The 22,784-nt window shown below is 43.1% G+C and overlaps 1 protein-coding gene across 10 annotated transcripts in view; it reads right to left on the bottom strand.

The window, feature by feature from the left end:
• The window catches only part of LOC147018191 (splicing regulator ARVCF-like), a 163,196-nt gene that overhangs the window by 30,681 nt on the left and 109,731 nt on the right, over positions 1 to 22,784 (bottom strand). For all 10 annotated transcript variants that reach the window (XM_085897640.1, XM_085897650.1, XM_085897645.1 and 7 more), the window contains 2 exons: positions 17,308 to 17,352; positions 17,020 to 17,090 (listed from right to left, as the gene is read on the bottom strand). In XM_085897640.1, the coding sequence (XP_085753766.1) occupies positions 17,020 to 17,090; positions 17,308 to 17,352 (116 nt within the window). The remainder of the gene's footprint in view (positions 1 to 17,019; positions 17,091 to 17,307; positions 17,353 to 22,784) is intronic.

Genomic DNA, 22,784 nt, shown 5'->3' with positions numbered 1-22,784 from the left:
GGAATCAAATCAGCCGCTGCTATATTTCAACGCAATATGGAGAATCTGCTGAAAGCAATTCCAAATGTTGTAGTGTTTCAAGATGATGTTTTGATCATCGGCCGCAATGATGCTGAACATTTGTGTAACCTTGAGGCGGTTCTCAAACATCTTGTTGAAGCCGGTGTTAAGGTGAAACGTGACAAATGTCGATTTATGTTACCCGAAGTGGAATTTCTCGGTCGTATTGTCAGTGCTGATGGCATAAGGCCAGCATGTCCAAGACGGAAGCTATCGAGGATGCTCCGACTCCTGCGAACACGACTGAGCTCAAAGCTTTCCTGGGTATGTTGAACTATTACTGTAACTTTCTTCCGAATCTGAGCACTGTCCTCGAGCCTCTCCACAAACTCCTTCGTAAAGGTGTTGAATGGCGATGGTGTACGCAGTGTAGTAAGGCGTTTGCCGAGGCAAAACGGTTGCTGTGTTCATCTAAAGTATTGATGTATTACGATACTGCTAAACCATTGGTTCTCAGCTGTGATGCCTCGTCTTATGGCATTGGCTGTGTGTTACAGCAACGTAATGACGGTATACTACGGCCTGAAGCCTATGCATCACGCACTTTGTCAGCAGCAGAGCGTAACTTCTCCATGGTTGAAAAAGAAGCTCTCGCATGTATTTTTGGTGTAACAAAGATGCATCAGTATCTCTTCTGTCGACAATTTGGGCTTGTAACCAACCACAAACCATTGCAATCCCTGTTCAATGAGTAAGGGAATTAACCCACAGGCCTCTGCACGCATTCAGCATTGGGCTCGGAAGTTAGTAGCCTATGACGATTCTACAAAGGTATCATCCTGGCAGTGAGAATTGCTGTGCTGATGCTTTGAGTAGATTACCACTCCCAGTTAACGTGGGTAATGTACTTGTACCGGGAGAAATTTTTATGGAAATGAGTGTGTTTGACTGTCATAATGCTCCAATCACTTCCAAACAAATTGAACAATGGACAAATGTGGACCCGACCCTTTCTATGGTCAAACAATGTGTTATCAGTGGCATATGGTCAACTGTACCTGATGACTTCCACGACAAATTGAGGCCGTACCTTGCTTGTAAAAATGAGTTGTCTTCACATTCTGGTTGCCTGCTGTGGGGCAGCAGGGTCATTGTACTGCAGAAAGGTCGAAACAAGGTGTGCGATGAGCTACATGAATCACATCCAGGGATTGTAACCATGAAGTCAATTGCCAGGAGCCATGTTTTGTGGCTGGGTATAGATGAAAACCTAGAGCTACGTTCGCCATTGCTCCCTGTGTCAGGCCACTGCCCTGAACTCACCTGAGGCACCGTTTCACATGTGGTCCTGGCCTTCTAAACCATGGTCTCGAATTCACATCGATTACGCTGGTCCATTCTTAGGGAAGACTTTTTGGTCGTTATCGATGCTTATTCAAAGTGGATTGAATGTTTAGCCTTATTATCCTGTACTCGTGAAATCACAGTTGAAAGTTTACGTGCCATGTTTGCCAGATTGTGAAGTTAGTGATAATGGCTTATCTTTCACCAGCGTTGTGTTTCAGGATTTCTTGAAAAAAAAATGGTGTCAAGCACGATCGCAGTGCTCCCTTCAAACCTGCTTCGAATGGTCAGGCCGAAGGAGCTATCCAGGTGATCAAGAATGGTCTCAAAAAAGGCAAATGACTGTTCTTCTCTGCAAACCAAGTTATCATGTTTGTTATTTACATATAGGACACGTCTGCACACAACTACTGAATGCACACCTGCAGAAATGATGTTTGGTCAAATGCTAAAGACACGCTGAGACCTGATTCATACGAATGATTCGTCCAGGGTTGCGGACCACCAGTTTAAACAGAAGTGGTACCATGACAGGACCTCAGTTCCACTTGCATCAATGTGTTTGATCTTGTTTTTGTGCTGAATCCTGGCCGTGGATCTAAATGGCTCACTGGTTGTGTTATAAATCGAATTAGCAACTCTTTATTTGCTGTGGAACTGTCCAATGGACTAACAGTACGTCAACATATTGACCAGCTCCGCCTGAAGCATTGTGACCCCAATCCTCCAAACTATATTCAGCCCTTTGAGGGTGATTCCCTGGTGTTTGTTCCGATTGTGAGCCAAGTGCCTTAGCCCACCGAGTCCGACAGTGGTGTGGTGGAGCCTGTTCCTCCTCCTTCCTCTCCATCTCCTCTTGAGGCTACCACTGTCGGTGTTCTACAAGAACAGTCACCCATCTTGCGACGCTCTGCTCGCACATGCAAGGCACCGGAGCGGTTGAATTTGTGATTGATTTTGTGATTGTACCTAGCACTGTTGTTGAAGTGTTGTTGGGGGAATAATGTTGTGCAAGATTTATGTTGGGGGAAACGCGGTCATGTTCTGTGAAGCTACCGCCACGCGCATGCGCAGTGTGTGCCTCCCTGGGTAATAAACGTGGAGCTTCGACTTATGTGGTGTCTGGCCTTTCACCCCACAATCCTTCAGATACGCCACAGGATGAATCTGTGCATAAGAGAGCAGATTTCTGTGGAAGAATTCCCAGGCTGAATTAATATCAGCAGTTGTGGATCGAGTAGACCAGTCCTGAAATGTTTTTTTTTTTTAAATTAAAGAATGCAAATACGTGAAGCACAGGCTCGCAAATGCAGAAGCGGGTCACATTTTACGAACCGCGAATACGCGGGGTCCAACGGTATATACACACGCATAAATCAACACCCAATCACATCTCTCACCCATAATTGGAGGGAATAACCAATCAATTCTCACCTAATCATGTCAGATGGCTAGGATTTCTATACAATTAACCCCCATGCTCTTCCAGCCAAAGAAACCTGCACAAAGCAACCAAGAAAAGTTGCATAATGTTCGCCCTTTTACCGTTTCAAACCTTACCTGGGTTCCTCTACAGCTGCAGACATTCACAAGCAGCACATAAGTGAGAATCCCAAACAACAATCACAAGTGATGACGGAAACCTTTATAACACACATCACATTTATACCCCTTCCACTCGGTCCACATGCTGGCCATCATGGCCTCTCTTGCCCGTCACCTGTAGCAATTCCCCAACTCAACTGCATACTCCAAAAGCAAAGAATGGTGAGTCATGAAAATGGGAAAAGATAAATTTTGCATCATCCAATTTGTCACTGAGGAGGTTGGTCAACACCAATAACACCTGTTGCAACCATTCTTCCCTGTTTTGAAATGGCCAATTATTCAAAGGACCCTTATTATTCAAACGATCATTCACAAACTTGAGGACCCAATCACAGTGAACTATCTTTGGAAGGTTATGCAGGCCTCTCTGGGACTTTCCCATCGTGGCTTTCAATTTAGCAGCATAACTTTCTACAGATGCTCAACCGGCACCGGCCCAAGAGTACCACTCGGGTGGCATTCCGATGTAATGAAGAAGCACCACAACACAACCAGGCACCTTGTTTCAATTTGCTCGATGACTGTTGCTTCACACTCCACAGGGCCTGGTTGCCCCACTGCAAAAGTTCCTCCATCTGGCTCATCTCATGGACTGTCTCTCCATTCTGGGGCATCGCAACATCCAAAAAACACGATGATGATCCAAGGCCATTATCCACCAAACACGTCCCCAAAAGTATTTTCTACCTTGCACCTCGAGCTCTTGCTGTCTCTGTCTCCTCACGTGAACACCAAGTCGAGCCCCAAGAAACTAGTCCTAACCTCAGTGAGCACTCAATTAATCTCCCAAGCTTCAAACACATCTCTGCAGGCATCATGACTCGACTAACCCCCTTGGGGGTGTTCTCTTCCTTTCTTGGGCTCCAATTCACACAACTTGCCATCTATCTTTATTTCAGGCAAGTTTACTTCCAATTTCTCAGCATTTTAATTCATTTGAGCACCAATTTTTTTTTTCATTCAATTCCAGCCTCATTTGCACCATTATTTCCTGGAAAATGGCCTGGACCGACCTCACGACAGCCTCCTGGACTACATCCTCCAATCCCACGGAGGAGGAAGGGCCTCGCATGATACGAGGAGTGGGGAAGATTCCAACCCTAACCTTCTTACCAAGTCCTACCACACACAACTGCACCTTGCACCATACCTTTGCATGGGAACAGGCCACAGTCATGGGGACAGCCTGTTCCAAGGCCAACCATGAGGTTAATGAGGAATGGTGGTCGGATGACCGGTCGATGAACAGGCATGTTGACTTCAACCCAGCTTACCAAGTCCGAGGCATACACCAATGCAAACACTGCAGGCCAACAACTACCCCAGCCACAGGCGGACGCAGCATGATCCAGAATCCAACACACCGAGCCAGGTTTTGGTTCCCATCCCTCAACCCCTCTTCAACCAAAAATTCAAATTACAACATAATTTACTGTAAACGGTTTCTTTATTACTGCATCTGAGGATAGAACCAAGACTGCTCCAAGAACATCAAGCTCACCAAAGGGTTCTTCTTTCAATGCTGTGTGCCTTCTTTCTGATTTAACCTTTTGAACCCTGAGCTCATTGGACCTTCGGCTCCCCACTCTGGGCTCCCTGGAGAAAAATCCAGCCACTTCGGGAAATGGAGGTTTGCATAGAGGCCAGAAGATAGGCCTTTTACCCGGACATGGAAAACAAACTTATTGCGGACTTTAAATAGATACGTGCCCGAGGACTGAAAGTGTATTTATTATTTGTTTCCGAGGTATGGACATTTAAAATTGTAATGACTTAAAACTGACATCTATGCAGCCGATCATCTGAAGAACATTTACCATTATAAGCATGTGACATGGCTTTTGAAATACATAAAAGCACATAAGGAAAACAAGAAAGAGAGAAATGAGAGATTGCAGACTCTCGCCATGACTTGTTTTGTGTGGTGTTTGTGAAGTTTTGTGTGGCGTTTGTGTACTGGTGTGTTATGCAATTAATAAGAGACACAATTAGAACTGCCACTGTATAACTGCTGGCAGCGATGACCAGGTACCAATACATCCCGCTTTAATGCAACCCCACTTTGATTGGACACCTGACCCTGACCCATGATGTCTTTTTTTATGATTATTCAATTGAATTGAGAATAGGATTAAAATAAATTCAATTCAAATCAAACGGAAGACCAAATAGGTACAGTCCTGCATTGGAGTAATCAGAAGGAACCCAAACAATCAAAAAGCAAAGATGAAGTCATCAAGAGGAACCTGGATAGGATTCACATTTCAGCTGCTACTCCTCTGCCATCAAACCCACCCAGGTAAGCCTGGTGTTGGCTGTGTGGTTAGGGAAGCTGGCTTGGGATCTTAGGGTCCTGAGTTTGAGCCCTGTTGGCCACTGAATTAACACCAGGTGGGGTTGACTCAGCCTGTCATCCTTCTGAGGTCGGTGAAATGAGTAACAACAGACTGGTATATAAGGGCACAGCATCAGTGGCATAGTCACACCCCAGCAAAAAGATAGCTACCTGGCAACCAAGCTGCAATACACAAGAAGAATAAATAGTCCATGAGCCAGGTGGCCGATTTTGAGGTTTTGGTATCAAGCGACTGAATAAACGCCGTTGTGATTTTTGGGTAGCCTAATGTCTCAAGTATTCAAAAAAGTTGAGCGGACCTTTCAGATCAGTAGCTTAATACCCCTACGGTGGCCATTTTTAAAGATGGCCGCCATGTTTTTTGAAATCCATATAAGCTAGTTTAGAGTACAATAAGTCAACTTTGGGTTCAGGTAGACAGACTTGTGAGGGTTCATTTTGTTTGTTAGAACCTGCTGAATCTTATGATATGTGGATTGTTTAGTTTTCTGCGTTTCTGAGCTCGGCATTGAACTTTGCATGTGAAAATTGTGACTATTTTGTCACATTTCATAAAAATATGCAGAGAACTTCCCTCACGACATCATTAAAACTATTGTTCTGGTGATAATTTTACTTTGGTTGAGTCAAGATGGTTCTTCTGAATCTATAGAATGTGTAGTATAACCCATGTGAGGCCATTATCCCACTGAAAATGGATATATTTTTGGAAATTCATTTCCGTGTATTGACTGAAGTTGGGGTAGGGGTAGTCGCAGTTCATAATGAAGTCCACTCCCCATGTATCAAAAGTTTACTCAGATTGGTATTTTACTTCAAAATATCCACTTTTAACAAGTTTGCACATTTTTCTAAATTTGCTTTAACCCTTTAAGACCGAAAATATCCCGCAAATACGTTTTTTTTTTAATAGCCTGTGAATAAGTAATTGCATGCGTACTCCGAGTCAGGAAATGACAAAGAATAATCCCACAGGTATAAAAGTAGTCATCAGTGAGTCACAAGAAGAACCATGGATTTCCTATTGTCTGTTTTGAAAATTCAGAGTTCTTTCTGGGACCCCCTGTACTTCTTAATTCACCGTGCTGCCACCATGTGGAAACACAGCAAAACGAATTGTTTGACATAACTGTACATTTCCTTCACTGGGATAAGGGAGAAGATTCTCATTGATTTTCATTTATCTATCTGTTATGTTCATTACATGATCCCAAAGTTTTTTCACAAGTGAGTATCATCTTTTACTCCCCATCAACCCCCCCATCCATTACCGTATAGAGGCCTAGAGAAGTGCACACTCATAATGTAGCAGTGGTCCGATAGAAGTACACAACATGATATACATACATGGTGCTGCTCTTGTAGATGCAAATGCTTAGAGCCTGGGGTAAGGGGGAGCGCAGTCCCATCACTCACTTGCCTATGATCCCATTCTTCATTGAAAACTGCAAGGAGAAAATCCCTTTTTCAGATGTTTGCGATTTGGGGATTTCAATCCGGCTGGTGAACCATTTTCGAAGTTAAAAAGGAAGGGATTAACCAACTACTGTGGAACACATTGTGGCCTATAATTCAGATGACGTTCTATCTTTTCAGGTCGCATTTTGAAAATTTCAAAGAGAAGACAGAGCCATACGTCATGACCGATTCTGAGGAAGACTGCAGGAAAACGAAGCGCCCAAGAGTCGAAAAAGCCAAATGTGCAATATGTGAGGAAGAATGTTTTGTGGATGAACTTGTTAAACTTAAAGACATTGCGTCTTGGCAAAGACTCTATGAAATTGCTAAGATAAGACATATTGAACCTATTTTGAGGATTGCTGATGCCAATCCTCCATCGGCACCGGATATCCGTTATCATTAGAAATGCAGAGACAGACTAACGCATGTTAAAAATCTGAGAAAAATTCAGGGTGATCTCGGTAACTTGAGTAGTGAGCCTAGTTCTGTTCAGCGGAGGTCTTCACGCCAGTCCACAGATGCTGCGGACAAATCACGTGTCTATCCAGAAGTATGCATCTTCTGTGAGAAAAAGACAAAGTACATTCAAGGTTCTTGCACAAGGGAACCGCTCATTCAGTCCTCAGAACTAAGGGCTGATGAAACGGTACGTGATGCCGCTATTAGGAGATGTGATGAGAGGATCATTTCCCTCACATCCGTGACATTGTTGCTGCTGAAGGGCACTACCATGCCACCTGCTATAGGCGTTACACAGTCAACTCAAAACGAGACCAATCAACGGCACCAAAGACCGCATCGCAGTCTGCAGCGGGAGTCACACTGGAGAAGTTATATCCCTATGTGCGTTGTAACATATTGTTCAATCCTCGCCTGGTTTCCCTGTTATAAATCACAGCAAAATTGGAATCGTTTTTCATTGAACAGGGTGTTGAAATTAGAGCGTCCACAAAAAAGAATTTACGCAGAAATCTTGAGGCTGAATTCGGTGACACCTTGCACTTTTTTGAAACAGATCACAGAGTGTTTCTTAGACCACATAACCTTAAAACTGATGACATTACATCTGAAGTTATCCGTTTAGAAAAGCGAATTCAGCTGTACAACCAAGGACAAAACTGTGTCCAGTTGATTGAAAATGTTACAATCATACTCAGGGATAACATCAAGGGTAGCATACAAGAACAAATGTGGCCTCCGCACCCCAAAGAACTGGACAAATCATACATCGACTTGCCAGAGTGTCTTATGACATTTTGAAGGTGCTCCTGGGGGGTACACAGCGTGACACATCTGACCGAATCTCGAGGCTGTCATGGTCATTTGCGCAAGATATCCTGAATGCTGTGACAAATGCGCAGGTTGTCACACCGAAGCATGTCCTGTTAGCTTATGTTGTGAAAACATTGACAGGTAATGTGGAAGTCATCAGGACCCTCAATAAGCTTGGTCACTGTTGTTCCTATACCTGACTCGAAGAAATTGACACAGCATTATGCGTTGAGAAAGTTAGTCGAGGTGATGGTGGCATTCCCAAAGGAATTCATCCTGGTGTCCCAACTGTTTTAGCCTTTGACAACATTGACAGGAGGGAAGAGACACTGAGCGGAGAAGAAACAACACATCGTATTAACGGTATTGTGATGCAGCCTGTCTTTAACCTGTGCTCCGCAGAGGCAAGATGAGCCAATCGTTTTGAAGCAGGAAAAAAGAAGAACAATTGAGACAGTTGGTGATTGTCTGCCATTGTATGTAGCAGGACAGAGAATAGTTCCACCCCCACTAAACACCCCAACTTTGTCAATGCCATTCATAGATGCATCCACAAGTGCTCACCAGCGAAATTACATTTGGCTTCTTGTGCGGATGCATGATATTCACAACCAGATCATACCATCATGGACTGGATTCAATATCCAGACAAGGGACAATGTTTCAGTATCCAAGGACACCGTTGGTTACCTGCCAACAATCAATGCCCCACCTTCAGATCTTTCAACTGTGCAAGAGATTCTGTGCAAATCAGTGTCCATTTGCCAGTCATTAGAACTTGACAAAATATGTGTGGTAATGGACCAAGCTTTGTATGCCAAAGCTACAGAGATAGCTTGGAAACACCAGTTGAAATTCGAACGTATTGTCTTGATGATGGGAAATTTTCATGTCATCTGCAATTTACTGGGCATAATTGGAAAGCTGTTTGGATCTGCTGGACTGCGTGGTCTAACGGTTGAATCGGAGATAATAGCAGAAGGGTCAATTGATAAAGTCTTATTGGGTCAGCAATGCAACCGAGCTGTGAGTCTTCATAAAATCGTTTATGAAGGGATGATGCGACAGGTTTGGCCAGGGTTTTTAGAGTGGTTGGACAACAGCCACCATGATGATCTGCACACGCTTGATGAAACCTTTCGATGTGTGGCTGATCTCCACAAAAATGTGTGTTCTGTTACACTTGAATCACTTGAGCAAGACATGTCTTGCCAAAGGATACTTCATCTTTTTGAGGTATACTTTGGTGTTCTGCGCAATGATAGAGGTCCTGTTTCCGCATTCTGGACATACATTGATCTGGTGGAAATATTACTTGGTCTGATCAGAGCCGATCGTGAAGGCGATTGGTATCTTCACCTAGCATGTATTCGGAAGATGATTCCATGGTGTTTTGCAATGGACAAAACCAATTACTCGCGCTGCCTTCCAGTTCACTCCGGTCAGATGATGATACTCAATTCTGTTTGCCCTAATCTTCACCAACATTTTCTCAATGGGGGGTTTTCTGTTCAGCGCAGCAGTGGAAACCCATTTGGAAAAATTGCTGTAGACCAAACCCTTGAGGAAACTGTAAATAAAGACACACAAACTTCAGGTGGAACCAGAGGGTTTAGCATGAAGCATGGGACCGTGTCTCGGTACTACCTCACTGCAGAGCATAGGGCAGAAGCCTTACGTCAACTCAGGGAACTAATTTTCATCCAAAGTTCCTCAGGACATCAGGATCTGCAGATATCTCGCATCAGTAAAGATGAAGCGGACATAAAGGCTGTGCAGGAAGTGCTGGAGAGTAACTGGATGAATCCATTTGACGAGGGATATTCCGATCTGGTGAGCATTTCTACTGGGCTCATCGCTCCACCCGATGTCTGCAAGGACTTGCTCAGCGCACAGGAGAAGGGGGAGGAGGCATTTATGCGGTTTACTTTGAAATTGGAAAGTGGAGAAGGTTTCTATGAACCTATAAAGAGACTGAAGCTGAAAACATTTGCTGACCTACAGAAAGTAAGAACTGTGAAAACACGAGACAAAGAGGTAGTCCTGAAAGCAGACAACTGGCTCTTTGGTAAAATGATCCTTATTTCTGAAAACAGAAAGCTGGATATGAGAGACGTTCTTTCGTATCCTCTAGGACCAAAACCATGGTCATTGGCTAATGGGGATGGCACATTAAAAAAGACCGACAAAGCTAGGCTTGGGAATCATATTGAGAAAGAGGCAGCGAAGGTTGACCCACCATCAGATCGAACGGCCACGATAATTGATGGCATGGGTTTAGTTAAGAAAATGAATGGGGACAATCACACATTTGCTGAAATGTCACAGAGGATCTTGAACTATGTACTCAACGAGGGGAAGAGAAGCAGCAGAATTGATGTTGTGTTTGATACTTACAAGGACAGGTCGATAAAAAATGCGGAGCGGATGAACCGAGGCTCTGCTGAAGGCATAGTCTTCAAAGAGATCCGGGCGGGCCACAGGATAAAAAATTGGAAAAGGTTGTTGTCAAGTGGGGAGAGTAAGAATAATTTTATCGAATACTTGTTAAGTAGCTTGAAGGATCCATCATGCCAAAACAAACTCTTAGACACAGAACTTATCGTCACATCAGGCGAAAAATGTGTAAGGATGGAAAGTGACTGGGTAGAGGAGGTTTCCGAACTTGAGTGTAGTCAGGAAGAAGCTGATACGAGGCTGATTCTGCACTGCAGACATGCTGCTTCTTCTTTTTCGAAAGTGATGGTTATATCAGAGGACACTGATGTCCTCGTGCTCCTTCTTGGATTTCATCTTGAATTGGGAACAAGGGTACTGCTGAGACGAGGAAAAAAGAACAAAATTCGCATTATTGATTCGCCTCGGAACAATTCTTGGGAAGGATGTGTGTAATGCTCTGATCGGACTGCATGCCTGGACGTGCTGCGATACAGTCAGTGCATTTGCAGGACAAGGAAAAGTAAAGTCGTTGAACAATATTCGGAAAGATGAAAGCTGTCGGAGAGTGTTCTCTGACATTGGTAAAGACTGGGAGCTCAGTGATGAAACATTTGCTCTTGTTCAGGCATACATATGCTAAATGTATTCATCGAATACAGAGATCAAAGAAGTCAATGCACTCAGATATGAACTGTTCAGGTCCAAACGGGGTGAAGTGACAACAAGACAATTGCCACCTTGTTGGGATGCGTTGTATCAGCACACGAGAAGGACTAATTATCAGGCTTCCATATGGAGAAGAAGTCTGGAGAACAAGCCGGATGTTCCAAAGCCAACTGATGGACATGGTTGGACCGTCACTGAAGGGGATGTAGCAATTCAATGGCTTACCATCCGACCTGCACCAGATGTTGTCCTGTCTTTGTTGTCTTGTGATTGCTCCCAAGCGTGCAAGAAAGGCACATGTTCATGCATAGACAATGGTTTATTGTGCACACCGGCTTGCAAGTTAAAGGAGTGTGCTAATTGGAAAGAGGATGAGGATGAAGATGATTTCACGCAAGACGTAGATGACAGCGACGATGATGGTGATTCGTGATTTGAGAAGACTGTTTATTGCCACAGGCCTTCCTGAAGCATTATAACCAACTTTCTAGAATCAAGATAGATGCTAACTTCACACTAAAGTGGACTTTTGGTCAAGCTTTCAATTCATGGGTCATTATAAGTATTTTCAAGAATGTTTCACGAAAACTCAGCCAAAATACCTCATTTTTCAGATATATTTGTCACTTTTTACAGAAAACGACTTGTAGAAACCACTTTTATTACACATGAGAGGAATTTGTATGTAACTTCGAGCAAAATGATCCCAAATAAAAGGTTTTAATCCATTCCAATGATGAGTTATTACATTTTAGTTATCTTTCCCAGTTTCGTCGGAGGGAATGGCGGCCATCTTTGAAAATGGACGCCATAGGGGTATAAAGCTACTGAAATGAAACGTCCGCTTGACATTTTCTGACATCCAAGATGTCAAGCTACCCAAAAATCACAACGGCGTTTATTCAGTCGCTTGATACCAACTTTTCACCTGGCTCATGGACTAAAACCCATCTAGGCACAGTACAGCCAAGTAAGCCATATTCAAAAAAACAAATAAATAAAAAAAATCAAAAAGAACCCAAATCAAATAATTCTGGCTGCCAGACCATGTGTCCGATCAAGTTGAAAGTTAAAATGTGTATTCTGTGTGATTACTAGATCGTAATTGTGAAGTTTCATGTTGATGGATTAAGCGGTTCCAGAGAAAACATTTTTTAATATTTTTCTTCAATCCAATATGGCTGCCAAACCATGTGACGGATGAATTATTCCTGAACAAACTTGTACACCAAAGGCTTGGGGAACATTTGTGTGAAGTTTTGCCTCGATCTGTTCAGCCACTTCAAGGAAGATTTTTGAATGTTTTTTTTTCAAAAAAATTATATGGCTGCCGAACCACGTGACTGATGACATCATCAAACTTTTCCCTGCAGACCATTTTGTCCCGAGATACTCAAAATTTTTCATACTGATGAGAAGCATTCTACATTTGCAATTATGACGTCAATTATGACGTCATTTTTAAAAATTGCACTTATTCTCCATGAGGGGAACTTGACATGTGCCAAGTTTCAATTTTATCCTTGGTACGGTTTCAGAGATAGAGGTGCAAAGTTTTTCTGTTTTTTCAACATGGCTGCCACACCATATGAACCATGATGTCATAATAATCATTAAAACATTGCACATGAGTAATCACACCGATGGTGAACATTTCGTCTCCGAGAAGCGGTTGCAGAATAAAACACTAAAGTTCTGTGTCGACAGACAGACAAACAAACAAACAACCCAAATGCAATCCCCTCTCCTTCGGCGAGGCTAATAAGCACATATGTGTTCCACTAAATCGAAAAATTTCTCTCCCAACAATGGATGGAGATCCTCAATGCCGGACATGAAAGCAAAGTCATCTTCCGAGACATATCGCGTGCTTTCGATACGGTCTGGCACACTGCCCTGCTCACCAAACTCTCTTCCTATGGTATCCAAGGACATCTCCACTCATGGCTTACAGACTTCCTCTCCTGTCGCAGTCAACGTGTGGCCCTTAATGGAGTTCTCTCATCCCCTCCCTCTTCCTGTCCAAGCTGGAGTTCCTTAAGGCAGCGTTCTGGGCCCTGTTCTATTTTCTGGTTTTCATCAATGATCTCTCAGACTATCTGGAAAATCCTCTTTATCACTTTACTGATGATTCCACCCTCTGCCGCACCATCTGCCATCCCTCAGACCGGCAAGCAGCAGCCTCTTCACTCTCTGTAGATCTGGAGAGAAATCACAGGCTGGTCCAACACATGGAACAGTCTTTCAATCCTGACAAATCTCACACACTATGTCTCTCCGAAAGGACCGTCTGGACCACCCCCCCTCCCCCCCCATCGACTTTCTCAACAATCCTCTTGGAGAAATCCTTTCATTCAAGCTTCTGGATCTCACTATCTGCCATGATCTTTCCTGGGAAAGCCACATTTCCAAGCTCGTCTCCAAAGCCAGTCGCCGAGTTGGCATCCGCCATCATGCAAAGTCTTTCCTCGGCCCACCTGAGCTCCTGACCACATACAAAGCTTTCGTCCGCAGCCTGGTGGAGTGTTGGTCTCTGGGCTGGTGCTCCCGCCTCTCACCTTTCTCGGCTTCATGCTGTGAAAACCAAGGCATTTAGGATCATTGGTATCTCCCGCGATGAGGCCGAGTTTTTGGGTCTTTCACTCTCACACCGCAGGCAGGTCGATGGTCTTTCTATCTTCTGCTGTCACCTCTCCCGCATCGACCCCCCTGTTCTGTCTGAGATGTCCCCCCCCATATTTCTGCAGGGAGCTCAAGGTTCACCAGCAACCCCCTTCTAGTAAAACCACTAAAACAAAGAATCACTGCTCACCTTCACTCTTCCATTCCTCTTTTTTTCCCCACCTTTGGAACAAACTCTCACACTCTTTTCAATCCCACTCTTCCCTCCAAGTCTTCAAAACAGCTGTTCACCACATCTCTTATCTTCCCCCATCCAAAACCACGATCTTTTCTCTCCTCGTTAAAACACCCCAAACCCAACTTCTGCAGATTCCATGTATTCTTTCGTGAAAGTCCCTGTCATGTAAGGACCTGAAACTCCCCTGTTGTGTCCATCTTGTTTACCCTGTCCCATTCCTCTCCCTTCTACATAGCTCCTCATGTCTGTTCCACACTGTTTTTTTCCTTCCCTCTCCCAACCTTCGTACAACAAGGGGAGCAGGAGACATTCTGTGTGTTCGCTCTCATGTGAGCCTTAACAGTTTTCTCTAAATAATAAATACATAAATAGGTGCATAGCTGCATACGCTTATTATCCAGCTTCTACTGTATTGTACCATTATCTCATATGCATGTCTGCTCTTATTGTGGCGAAGAAGGTGGCTTATTTGGCTGAAAGATTGTCACCGTAAAGATTGTTCAGAAGCGACATCCGTGCGACTCATTTCATTTCTTCCTGTTATATAGTTTATACAAATGAAGCCTGGTGTTGACTTAGTGGTTAGCGTGGTGGCTTGGGATCCCAGGGTCCTGAGTTCAAGCCCCGTTGGCTGTTGAATTAACACCAGGGGGGTGACTCAGCCTGTCATCCTTCCGAGGTCAGCGAAGTGAGTACCAGTGTACTGGTCCCGGTGTATGCCCTGGTTAGAATAGGTGTACCATATCCCTGTGTGTCATAAGAGGCAACCAGGGTTGGCGTCAGGAAGGGCATCCGGCCATAAAACATTTCCTCAAGAAAAAGCCCAACCCCTGCAGAGCAGGGAAAAATGGCTGTAAAAACGGTCTATATCTATATATATATATATATATATATATATATATATATATATATATATATATATATATATATATATATATATATATATATATATATATATATATATATAGTTTATACAAATGAGGCACCCTACCCAAAGTGTGGAGTTTCTGCTATTTCTCACGTACAGTCGTGGCCAAAAATATTGGCACCCTTGCAGTTTTTTCAAATAACTCACAATTTTCTCGAAAAATATGTTGAAATTGATGAAAGTATTTTGTCTCCATTTCACTGTTAACATTACAGAACCTTTGTTTTTGATTCAGAACATAAAATATCCTTTTAAATAAGACAATAAAAATAAATGACATTGACAAAATTATTAACACCCAAGACTTAATATTTGGTATCACAGCCTTTGGACAAAATAACTGCAGTCAAGCACTTCCTTTAGCCATGAATGAGCTTTCTTCACCTCCCTACTGGCAGTTTGGCCCACTCTTCTTGTGCAAACTACTCCAGCTCTCCCAGATTTGAAGCTTGCCTTCTCCCAACTGCTGTTTTCAGATCTCCCTGCAGGAGTTCAATGGGATTTAGATCTGGACTCATTGCTGGCCACTTCAGAACAGTCCAGTATTTTGTCTTGAACCATTCCCTGGTGTTTTTGAAGTGTGTTTGTGGTCATTGCCCTGCTACAAGACCCATGACCTTCGATGGAGACCCAGATTTCTGACACTGGGTTGAACATTGCACTCCAAAATGCCTTGGTAACCTCCTGATTTCATGATGCCATGCACACATTCAAGACACCCAGTGTCAGAAGCAGCAAAACCCCAAAACATCACTGAACCTTCTCAATGTTTGACGTTGACGAAGGTGTTCTTTTCTTTGAAGGCTTCATTTTGTTTTCTGTAACTATAGAGATGATGTGCTTAACCAAAAAGCTCTAATTTGATCTCATCTGTCCACAGGACATTCTCCCAGAAGGATTTTGACTTCTTCAGGTGTTTTCGCAAACTCCAGTCAGGCTTTCTTATGTCTCTCTCATTCTCAGCAGTGGGGTCTTCCTGGGTCTCCTACCATATAACCCCATTTCATTGCGTTGGTGACAGATGGTGCAAGTTGAAACTGTCGTACCTTGTGTCTGATGGTCAGCTTGAATCTGTTTCACAGTTCATCGAGGTGCTTTCTCCACCATTTGAACAATCCTTCGCTGCAATCTTTGATCAGGTTTTCTCTTGTGGCCACATCCAGGGAGATTGGCTGCAGTGCCATGGGCCTTCGACTTCCTGATAACATTGTATACGGTGGACACGGGAACATCAAGGTCGCTGGAGATGGACTTGTGGCCTTGAGATTGTCCATGTTTGGCTACAATCTTGTGTCTGACCTCCTCAGACAATCCTCTGGTTTTCTTTCTTTTCTCCATGCTCATTGTGGTCCACACAGTAACACAAAACAGCAGAATGACTCCTTTTCTCTATTCAAACTGGTTGAATGAGTCATTGTATATTGCAAGCACTTGCAACTCACCATAGGTGAGTTCAATTCCAAAGTAAAGAAGAGTTACCTGTTGAAATCTAATTATTTCAAACAACTTCTAAATGGTGCCAATAATATTGTCCAGGCCAGTTTAGGATTTCTGTGTGGGATCGGCTTAGAATTTGTAATTGTTTTCTGTTTTTTTTGATTTGTTCCACTGCAAACCAAAGAAATACATTTGTGGATTTCAAAAGAATTTTTTCATTTCACAACTTTCTGGAAGAAATGGTGCATTATTTGAAAAAATTGCCAGGATGACAATATTTTTGGCCACGACTGTAATATATGTACAGTATATATATATATATATATATATATATATATATATATATATATATATATATATATATATATATATATATATATATATATATATATATATACACACAGGTTGTAAACCAATTTTTTATTCCATGGCAATGGTTCTTCAGAGCAGATTTCCCTCAGCGGCAGTGGTCTGTTAATGTTCCAGACGATAAGATTAGTGTAATCTTGGCACAGACGTGAGTCTGACAACGGCATGATTTAAGCCACGACCATACATGCATGGCATCTCTACATTATGCACAAAATAACACAAAAAAAGATAACAAGTAACGCAGGGAGATAAATAACACTGGTTTCAAAAACTCACAATTAAATCCTTGGAAGCAACAGTGCCCCTTTGCGTCTGCTTGTCATTGCAGTCCAGTGTAGAATAACCATCTGAAACAACAAAAGAGAATACAGCGACAACAGCCAAGGGTGTTGTTGAGTATTTGGTAGAATGTTGAAAAACATCAAAAAATAAAAACTCCACTTTATAATCAAAAGTGATGTTAATTTGAAGGTCATTAGACAGATTGATGGTGTAAAGGAATAAGATGATTGAATGAATGATGAATGAGGAGAAATCCAAGCAAGACATTATTAATCATCACACCTGGTCCAATTTCATCCATTGGAATCATTTCTCCCCTCTGTTTATCTGCAAATCATCATCAGATTAACTCGTTAGTAGCAGTCCGACTCCATCAAAAAGGCAAGCAAACATGAAGATCAAAAACACCAACTACATGTATGCCGAGTTTCACAAGTCATTTCTTCTCAGGAACAAACAATTCATCCACAATGCCACAATGACATATTAAAAACGAGAGTTCATAGCACACGATACCCCATGCAGTGTTCAAGTATATACTGTCAGAACCCACTATTTGGGGATTTGCTCTTTGCGGGTCATAAAGTGTGACCCGCTTCTACATTCGTGCTAAACGTATTTTTTTTTTCTTTCACTTCAGGAATGGTATCCTGTATCCATCTTGGAAATTGGAAATCAACCAACATCATAGCATTACATAACCAGAGAGTTGGTGTCAAAGCCACCCAATGCTCGCCTGTTTATACATTTATCGTTTTTAAAAGACTAGTCCAATAATATTTTTTATAAAGCATTGCAGTGAAGTCTGATCCAAATAATTTTCAAGCAATATATGTATTTGTATATTGTAATCAGTAAAAATAGTGTGGTAGATCAAAATATTAGAAAGGAAATAACTTGCACCAAAAACTTTAACATTTTCACGCTCACACTGACGCTGACGCTCACGCCGGGGGTATCGCCATAGCTCTCTGTTCTTCAAACAGGCGAGCTAAAAAGGTGCAAAAATGTATCCCCTTAACTGCAGCCCAATTATCTTGCTGTACTTCCAATCATCAGCAAGGTCATGGAATCCCATCATTGCAGTTGACAGAAAATCATTCCTTTTCTCCAACAGCCTCATGTCAGATCATCACTTTGGATTCGGACCTGGTCACTCTACCATGGACATGCTGCTTCTACTTTCCCAACAATGGTGGAGGCCTTCATTATCAGACATGATATCAGGTCCGTCTGTCTGGACACATCTCGAGCTTTTGAAATAGTCTGGCATCCTGTCTTGCTCTCCAAACTGTCTGCCTATGGAATCCAAGGCCAACTCCACTCTTGGATAACTGACTTCCTCCACTCTCGCAGACGTGTGGCTCTCAGCAGAACCCTTTCATCTCATCTCCCTGTCAAGACTGGAGTAGCCCAGGGCAGTGTTCCCGGCCCCATATTATTCCAAATATTCATCAATGATCTCACTGACTCTGGAAAATCCTCTTTATCTCTGCTGATGACTCTTCAGAGGCAGTGACGAATGGGGGACGTCACAGATGTGGAGTCAGAGAGATGTCACCGCATAGAGCAGAAAGTGAGAGAGACGCACATGGCTTGAAGCAACAGGATATGTGGACCCGAGCAAAGCGGCGAGGCTACCATCTCTGTTGGGACGAAGAACCATCCCTATGGTGGCACTCGGAGCAGTAAGATAACGAAAGTGATTGGGATCATTGCGGCGGGAACACTGCATGATGCGAACAGCCGATGGTGCTCCCAAAAGGCCTTGAGTGGGTCTTCAGACACCGTGAGGAATGGGGATGTCACATGTGGAGTTGGAGAGGTGTCGCCATATGGAACCAAAGTTAAGAGAAGCGCACACAGCTCATATAACAGCAGGTTATGCAGCTGAGTGAAGCGGCCAGGTCTAACATCTCGGTCAAGATATTCAACGGTCCATATGGCGACACCTGGAGCAGGAAGAAAGTGAGCGGGACCATCTTGATGGAAATACCGCATGGTGCGAAAGGCTGAGGGAACTCCCGGGAGGCATAGAGCGGTGCAACGGAAGCCCCGTGTGTGACGCATGACGGGGTGGGTGTATTGGAGAGTATTCCCCAACAGAGAAAGCTCTGTGAAATCTGTGCAGACATACCAGGCAGCTGGGGTGTGTCCTGCTAAGATAAACGGCTATACCTTCCTCAAACAGAGGCATAGTTCTGCATCAAAGCACAAAGCTACGGTAATGCTGTCTGTCTCAAAGGGAAGAGACCTAAGTAGGACAACAAACAGAAGAAAAAAAATGAAAGCTGAAATGTTGAGGGGAGGGAGGATGAAATCCCACGCAGAACGTGCTCTACATTTGAAGCGTGGGTTGTGGGCAGTGGAGGAAACCGATTCATAGTTACAGCACATATTAATGAGGAAAGGAAAAATGATAATGGGCAAAAGGATGAATGGCAACAGAGGGGTAGAGGAGAGGAGGATGATGATGAGGAACAATGTTCTCTGGAAGAGCAGCTGGCTAATAAAATAGATGTGGTGCGAATGACACCAACTGAAGAAAGACCACTACTAATTTGACGACGTAATAATAAACGCACAAAAACATTAATCAGCAGAACCATCGAATCTTTAAAAATATATACGACCAAAGTCAGCTTCCATGAAAGAAAGAAAGAAAGAAAGAAACATACAGTCGAATATGGATAAGTGTATGCGTGAATATCTTCTTCTTGTTCTTGCATATGGCAGCTTGGCTGCGAAGTAGCTATCATTTTGTCGGGGCGCAACTATGCCACTGATGCTGTGCCCTGACACCAGTACATTGGTACTCATTTTGCCAACCTCGGAAGAATGACAGGCCTGGTGTTGGACACCCCACCTGGTGTTGATTCAGTGGAAAGCGGGGCTCAAACTTGGGATCCCAAGCCAGCCATGCCAATCACCAAGCTAATGCGTGAAAATAAGCACATAAGAAAAATAAGTGCACGCCCCTTTCTTTGTTCAACCATCAGATTTTTGTTACTGCACGATATGAAACAAGATTTGGCACATATACTAATGATATTATTGCCTTCCTTAAGAGGCCCCTCAAAATTCGTTTTGATGCATTTTCACAAACTCCAACGGATTCCATTCAAATTCAGTACGATTATGGCTTTTGGTCCAACAAAGGTCATTGGCTATACATTTTTTCCATAACACTTCCGATATTCGAAAAAATTCGATAAATCGATATCCCTTATGGGATTTTCCATTCAAATCCACTCAAGTTTAAGGCCTACGGGGGACGCAAATTTCCACTTTGCCCCGGGCGCTGTTTACCTCCACTACGCCAAGCTGTGAGGGTTAGGGTTAGGGTTTGGGTTAGTGTTAGGGTTAGCTACCCTAACAGCTAACCCTAACCGCTATTCAGGAAATTTGCAAGACAGCCTGAGCAACGCCGGACATTACTACAAGTATGTATATGTATATATATATATATATATATATATATATATATATATATATATATATATATATATATATATATATATATATATATATATATGACCGTTTTTACAGTCATTTTTCCCTGCTGTGCAGGGGTTCGGCTTTTTCTTGAGGCAATGTTTTATGGCCGGATGCCCTTTCTGACGCCAACCCTGGTCGCCTCGCCTCTTACGACACACAGGGATATGGTATACCTATTCTAACCAGGGCATACACCGGGACCAGTACACTGGTACTCACTTCGCCGACCTCAGATGGATGACAGGCTGAGTCAACCCCCTGGTGTTAATTCAGCAGCCAACGGGGCTTGAACTCAGGACCCTGGGATCCCAAGCTGCCACCCTCACCACTAAGCCAACACCAGGCTTTTATATATTTTATATATATATATATATATAGATATAGATATAGATATAGATATAGATATAGATATAGATATAGATATAGATATAGATATAGATATAGATATAGATATAGATATAGATATAGATATAGATATAGATATAGATATAGATATAGATATAGATATAGATATAGATATAGATATAGATATAGATATAGATATAGATATAGATATAGATATAGATATAGATATAGATATAGATATAGATATAGATATAGATATATATATATATATATATATATATATATATATATATTGGTGTTTGGAGCAGATTTCAATGGGCATGTTGGGGAAGGGAATAAAGAGGATGAGGAGGTGATGGGTAGGTACGGTCTCAACAAGAGAAATGTGGAAGGGCAAATGGTGATAGAGTTTGCAAAAAGAATGGAAATGGCAGAGGTAAATACGTATTTCAAGAAGAAGGAGGAACACAGGGTGACATCCAAGAGTGGAGGAATAGTGCACACAGGTGGATTACATCTTAAGCAGGAGATGCAACCTGAAAGAGATTAGTGACTGTAAGGTGGTGGCAGGGGAGAGTGTAGCTCGACAGTATCGATTGGTGGTCTGTAGGATGACTTTAGAGGTGAGGTTGAGGAAGAGAGTGAGGGCTGAACCAAGGACCAGATGGTGGAAGTTGAAGGAGGAAGACAGTTGCGTGAAATTTAGGGAGGAGTTGAGACAGGTGTTGGATGGTGGTAAAGATGGGTGGGATGACTGGGCAACAACAGCAGAAGTGGTGAGGGAGATTGCAAGGGAGGTACTTGGTGTGACATCTGGACAGAGGAAGGAAGATAAAGGAGACTTGGTGGTGGAACGAGGAAGTACAGGAAAGTATAAGGAAGAAAGGGTTGCCGAAAAGGAAGTGGGATAGTCAGAGAGATGAAGAAAGTTGGCAGGAGTACAAGGAGTGGCGGCGAAAGGCAAAAAGAGAGGTGGCAAAGGCTAAGGAAAAGGCATATGACGAGCTGTATGAGAAGTTGGATACAAAAGAAGGGGAAAAAGATTTATACCGATTGGCAAGACAGAGGGACCGAGCTGGGAAGGATGTGCTGCAGGTTCGGGTGATAAAGGACGCAAATGGGAATGTGCTGACGAGCGAGGAGAGTATGTTGAGAGATGGATGGAGTACTTTGAGGAGCTGATGAATGAAGAAAATGAAAGAGAGAAGGTTGGAAGATGTGGAGATAGTGAATCTGGAAGTGGGGTGGATCAGAAAGGATGAAGTGAGGACTGCTATGAAGAAGATGAAAAGTGGAAAGGCGGTTGGCCCAGATGACATACCAGTGGAGGCATGGAAGTGCTTAGGAGAGATGGCAGTGGGGTTGTTAACCAGATTGTTTAATAAAGTCTTGGAAAGTGAGAGGATGCCGGAGGGGTGGAGATTAAGTGTACTGGTTCCGATTTTCAAGAATAAGGGTGATGTGCAAAGCTGTGGAAATTACAGAGGGATAAAGTTGTTAAGCCACACCATGAAGGTGTGGGAAAGAGTAGTGGAAGCTAGGTTGAGAGGAGAGGTGATGATCTGTGAGCAGCAATATGGGTTTATGCCAGGAAAGAGCACCACTGATGCAATGTTTCCTTTGAGAATGTTGATGGAGAAGTATAGGGAAGGCCAGAAGGAGTTACATTGTGTGTTTGTGGATTTAGAGAAAGCTTACGATAGGGTGCCAAGAGAGGAGTTGTGGCATTGTATGAGGAAGTCGGGAGTGGTGGAGAAGTATGTGAGGATCGTGCAGGAAATGTATGAGGACAGTGTGACAGCGGTGAGGTGTGCGGTAGGAATGACAGACCGGTTTAAGGTAAAAGTGGGATTGCACCAAGGATCGACTCTGAGCCCTTTCCTGTTCGCAATGGTGATGGACAGGTTGACGGACAA

This window comes from Eptatretus burgeri, chromosome 10, assembly GCF_056783735.1.
Source record: "Eptatretus burgeri isolate ZD-2024b chromosome 10, Ebu_testis_v1, whole genome shotgun sequence".
Lineage (NCBI taxonomy): Eukaryota > Metazoa > Chordata > Myxini > Myxiniformes > Myxinidae > Eptatretus > Eptatretus burgeri.
This window is presented reverse-complemented; position numbering and strand designations above follow the sequence as displayed.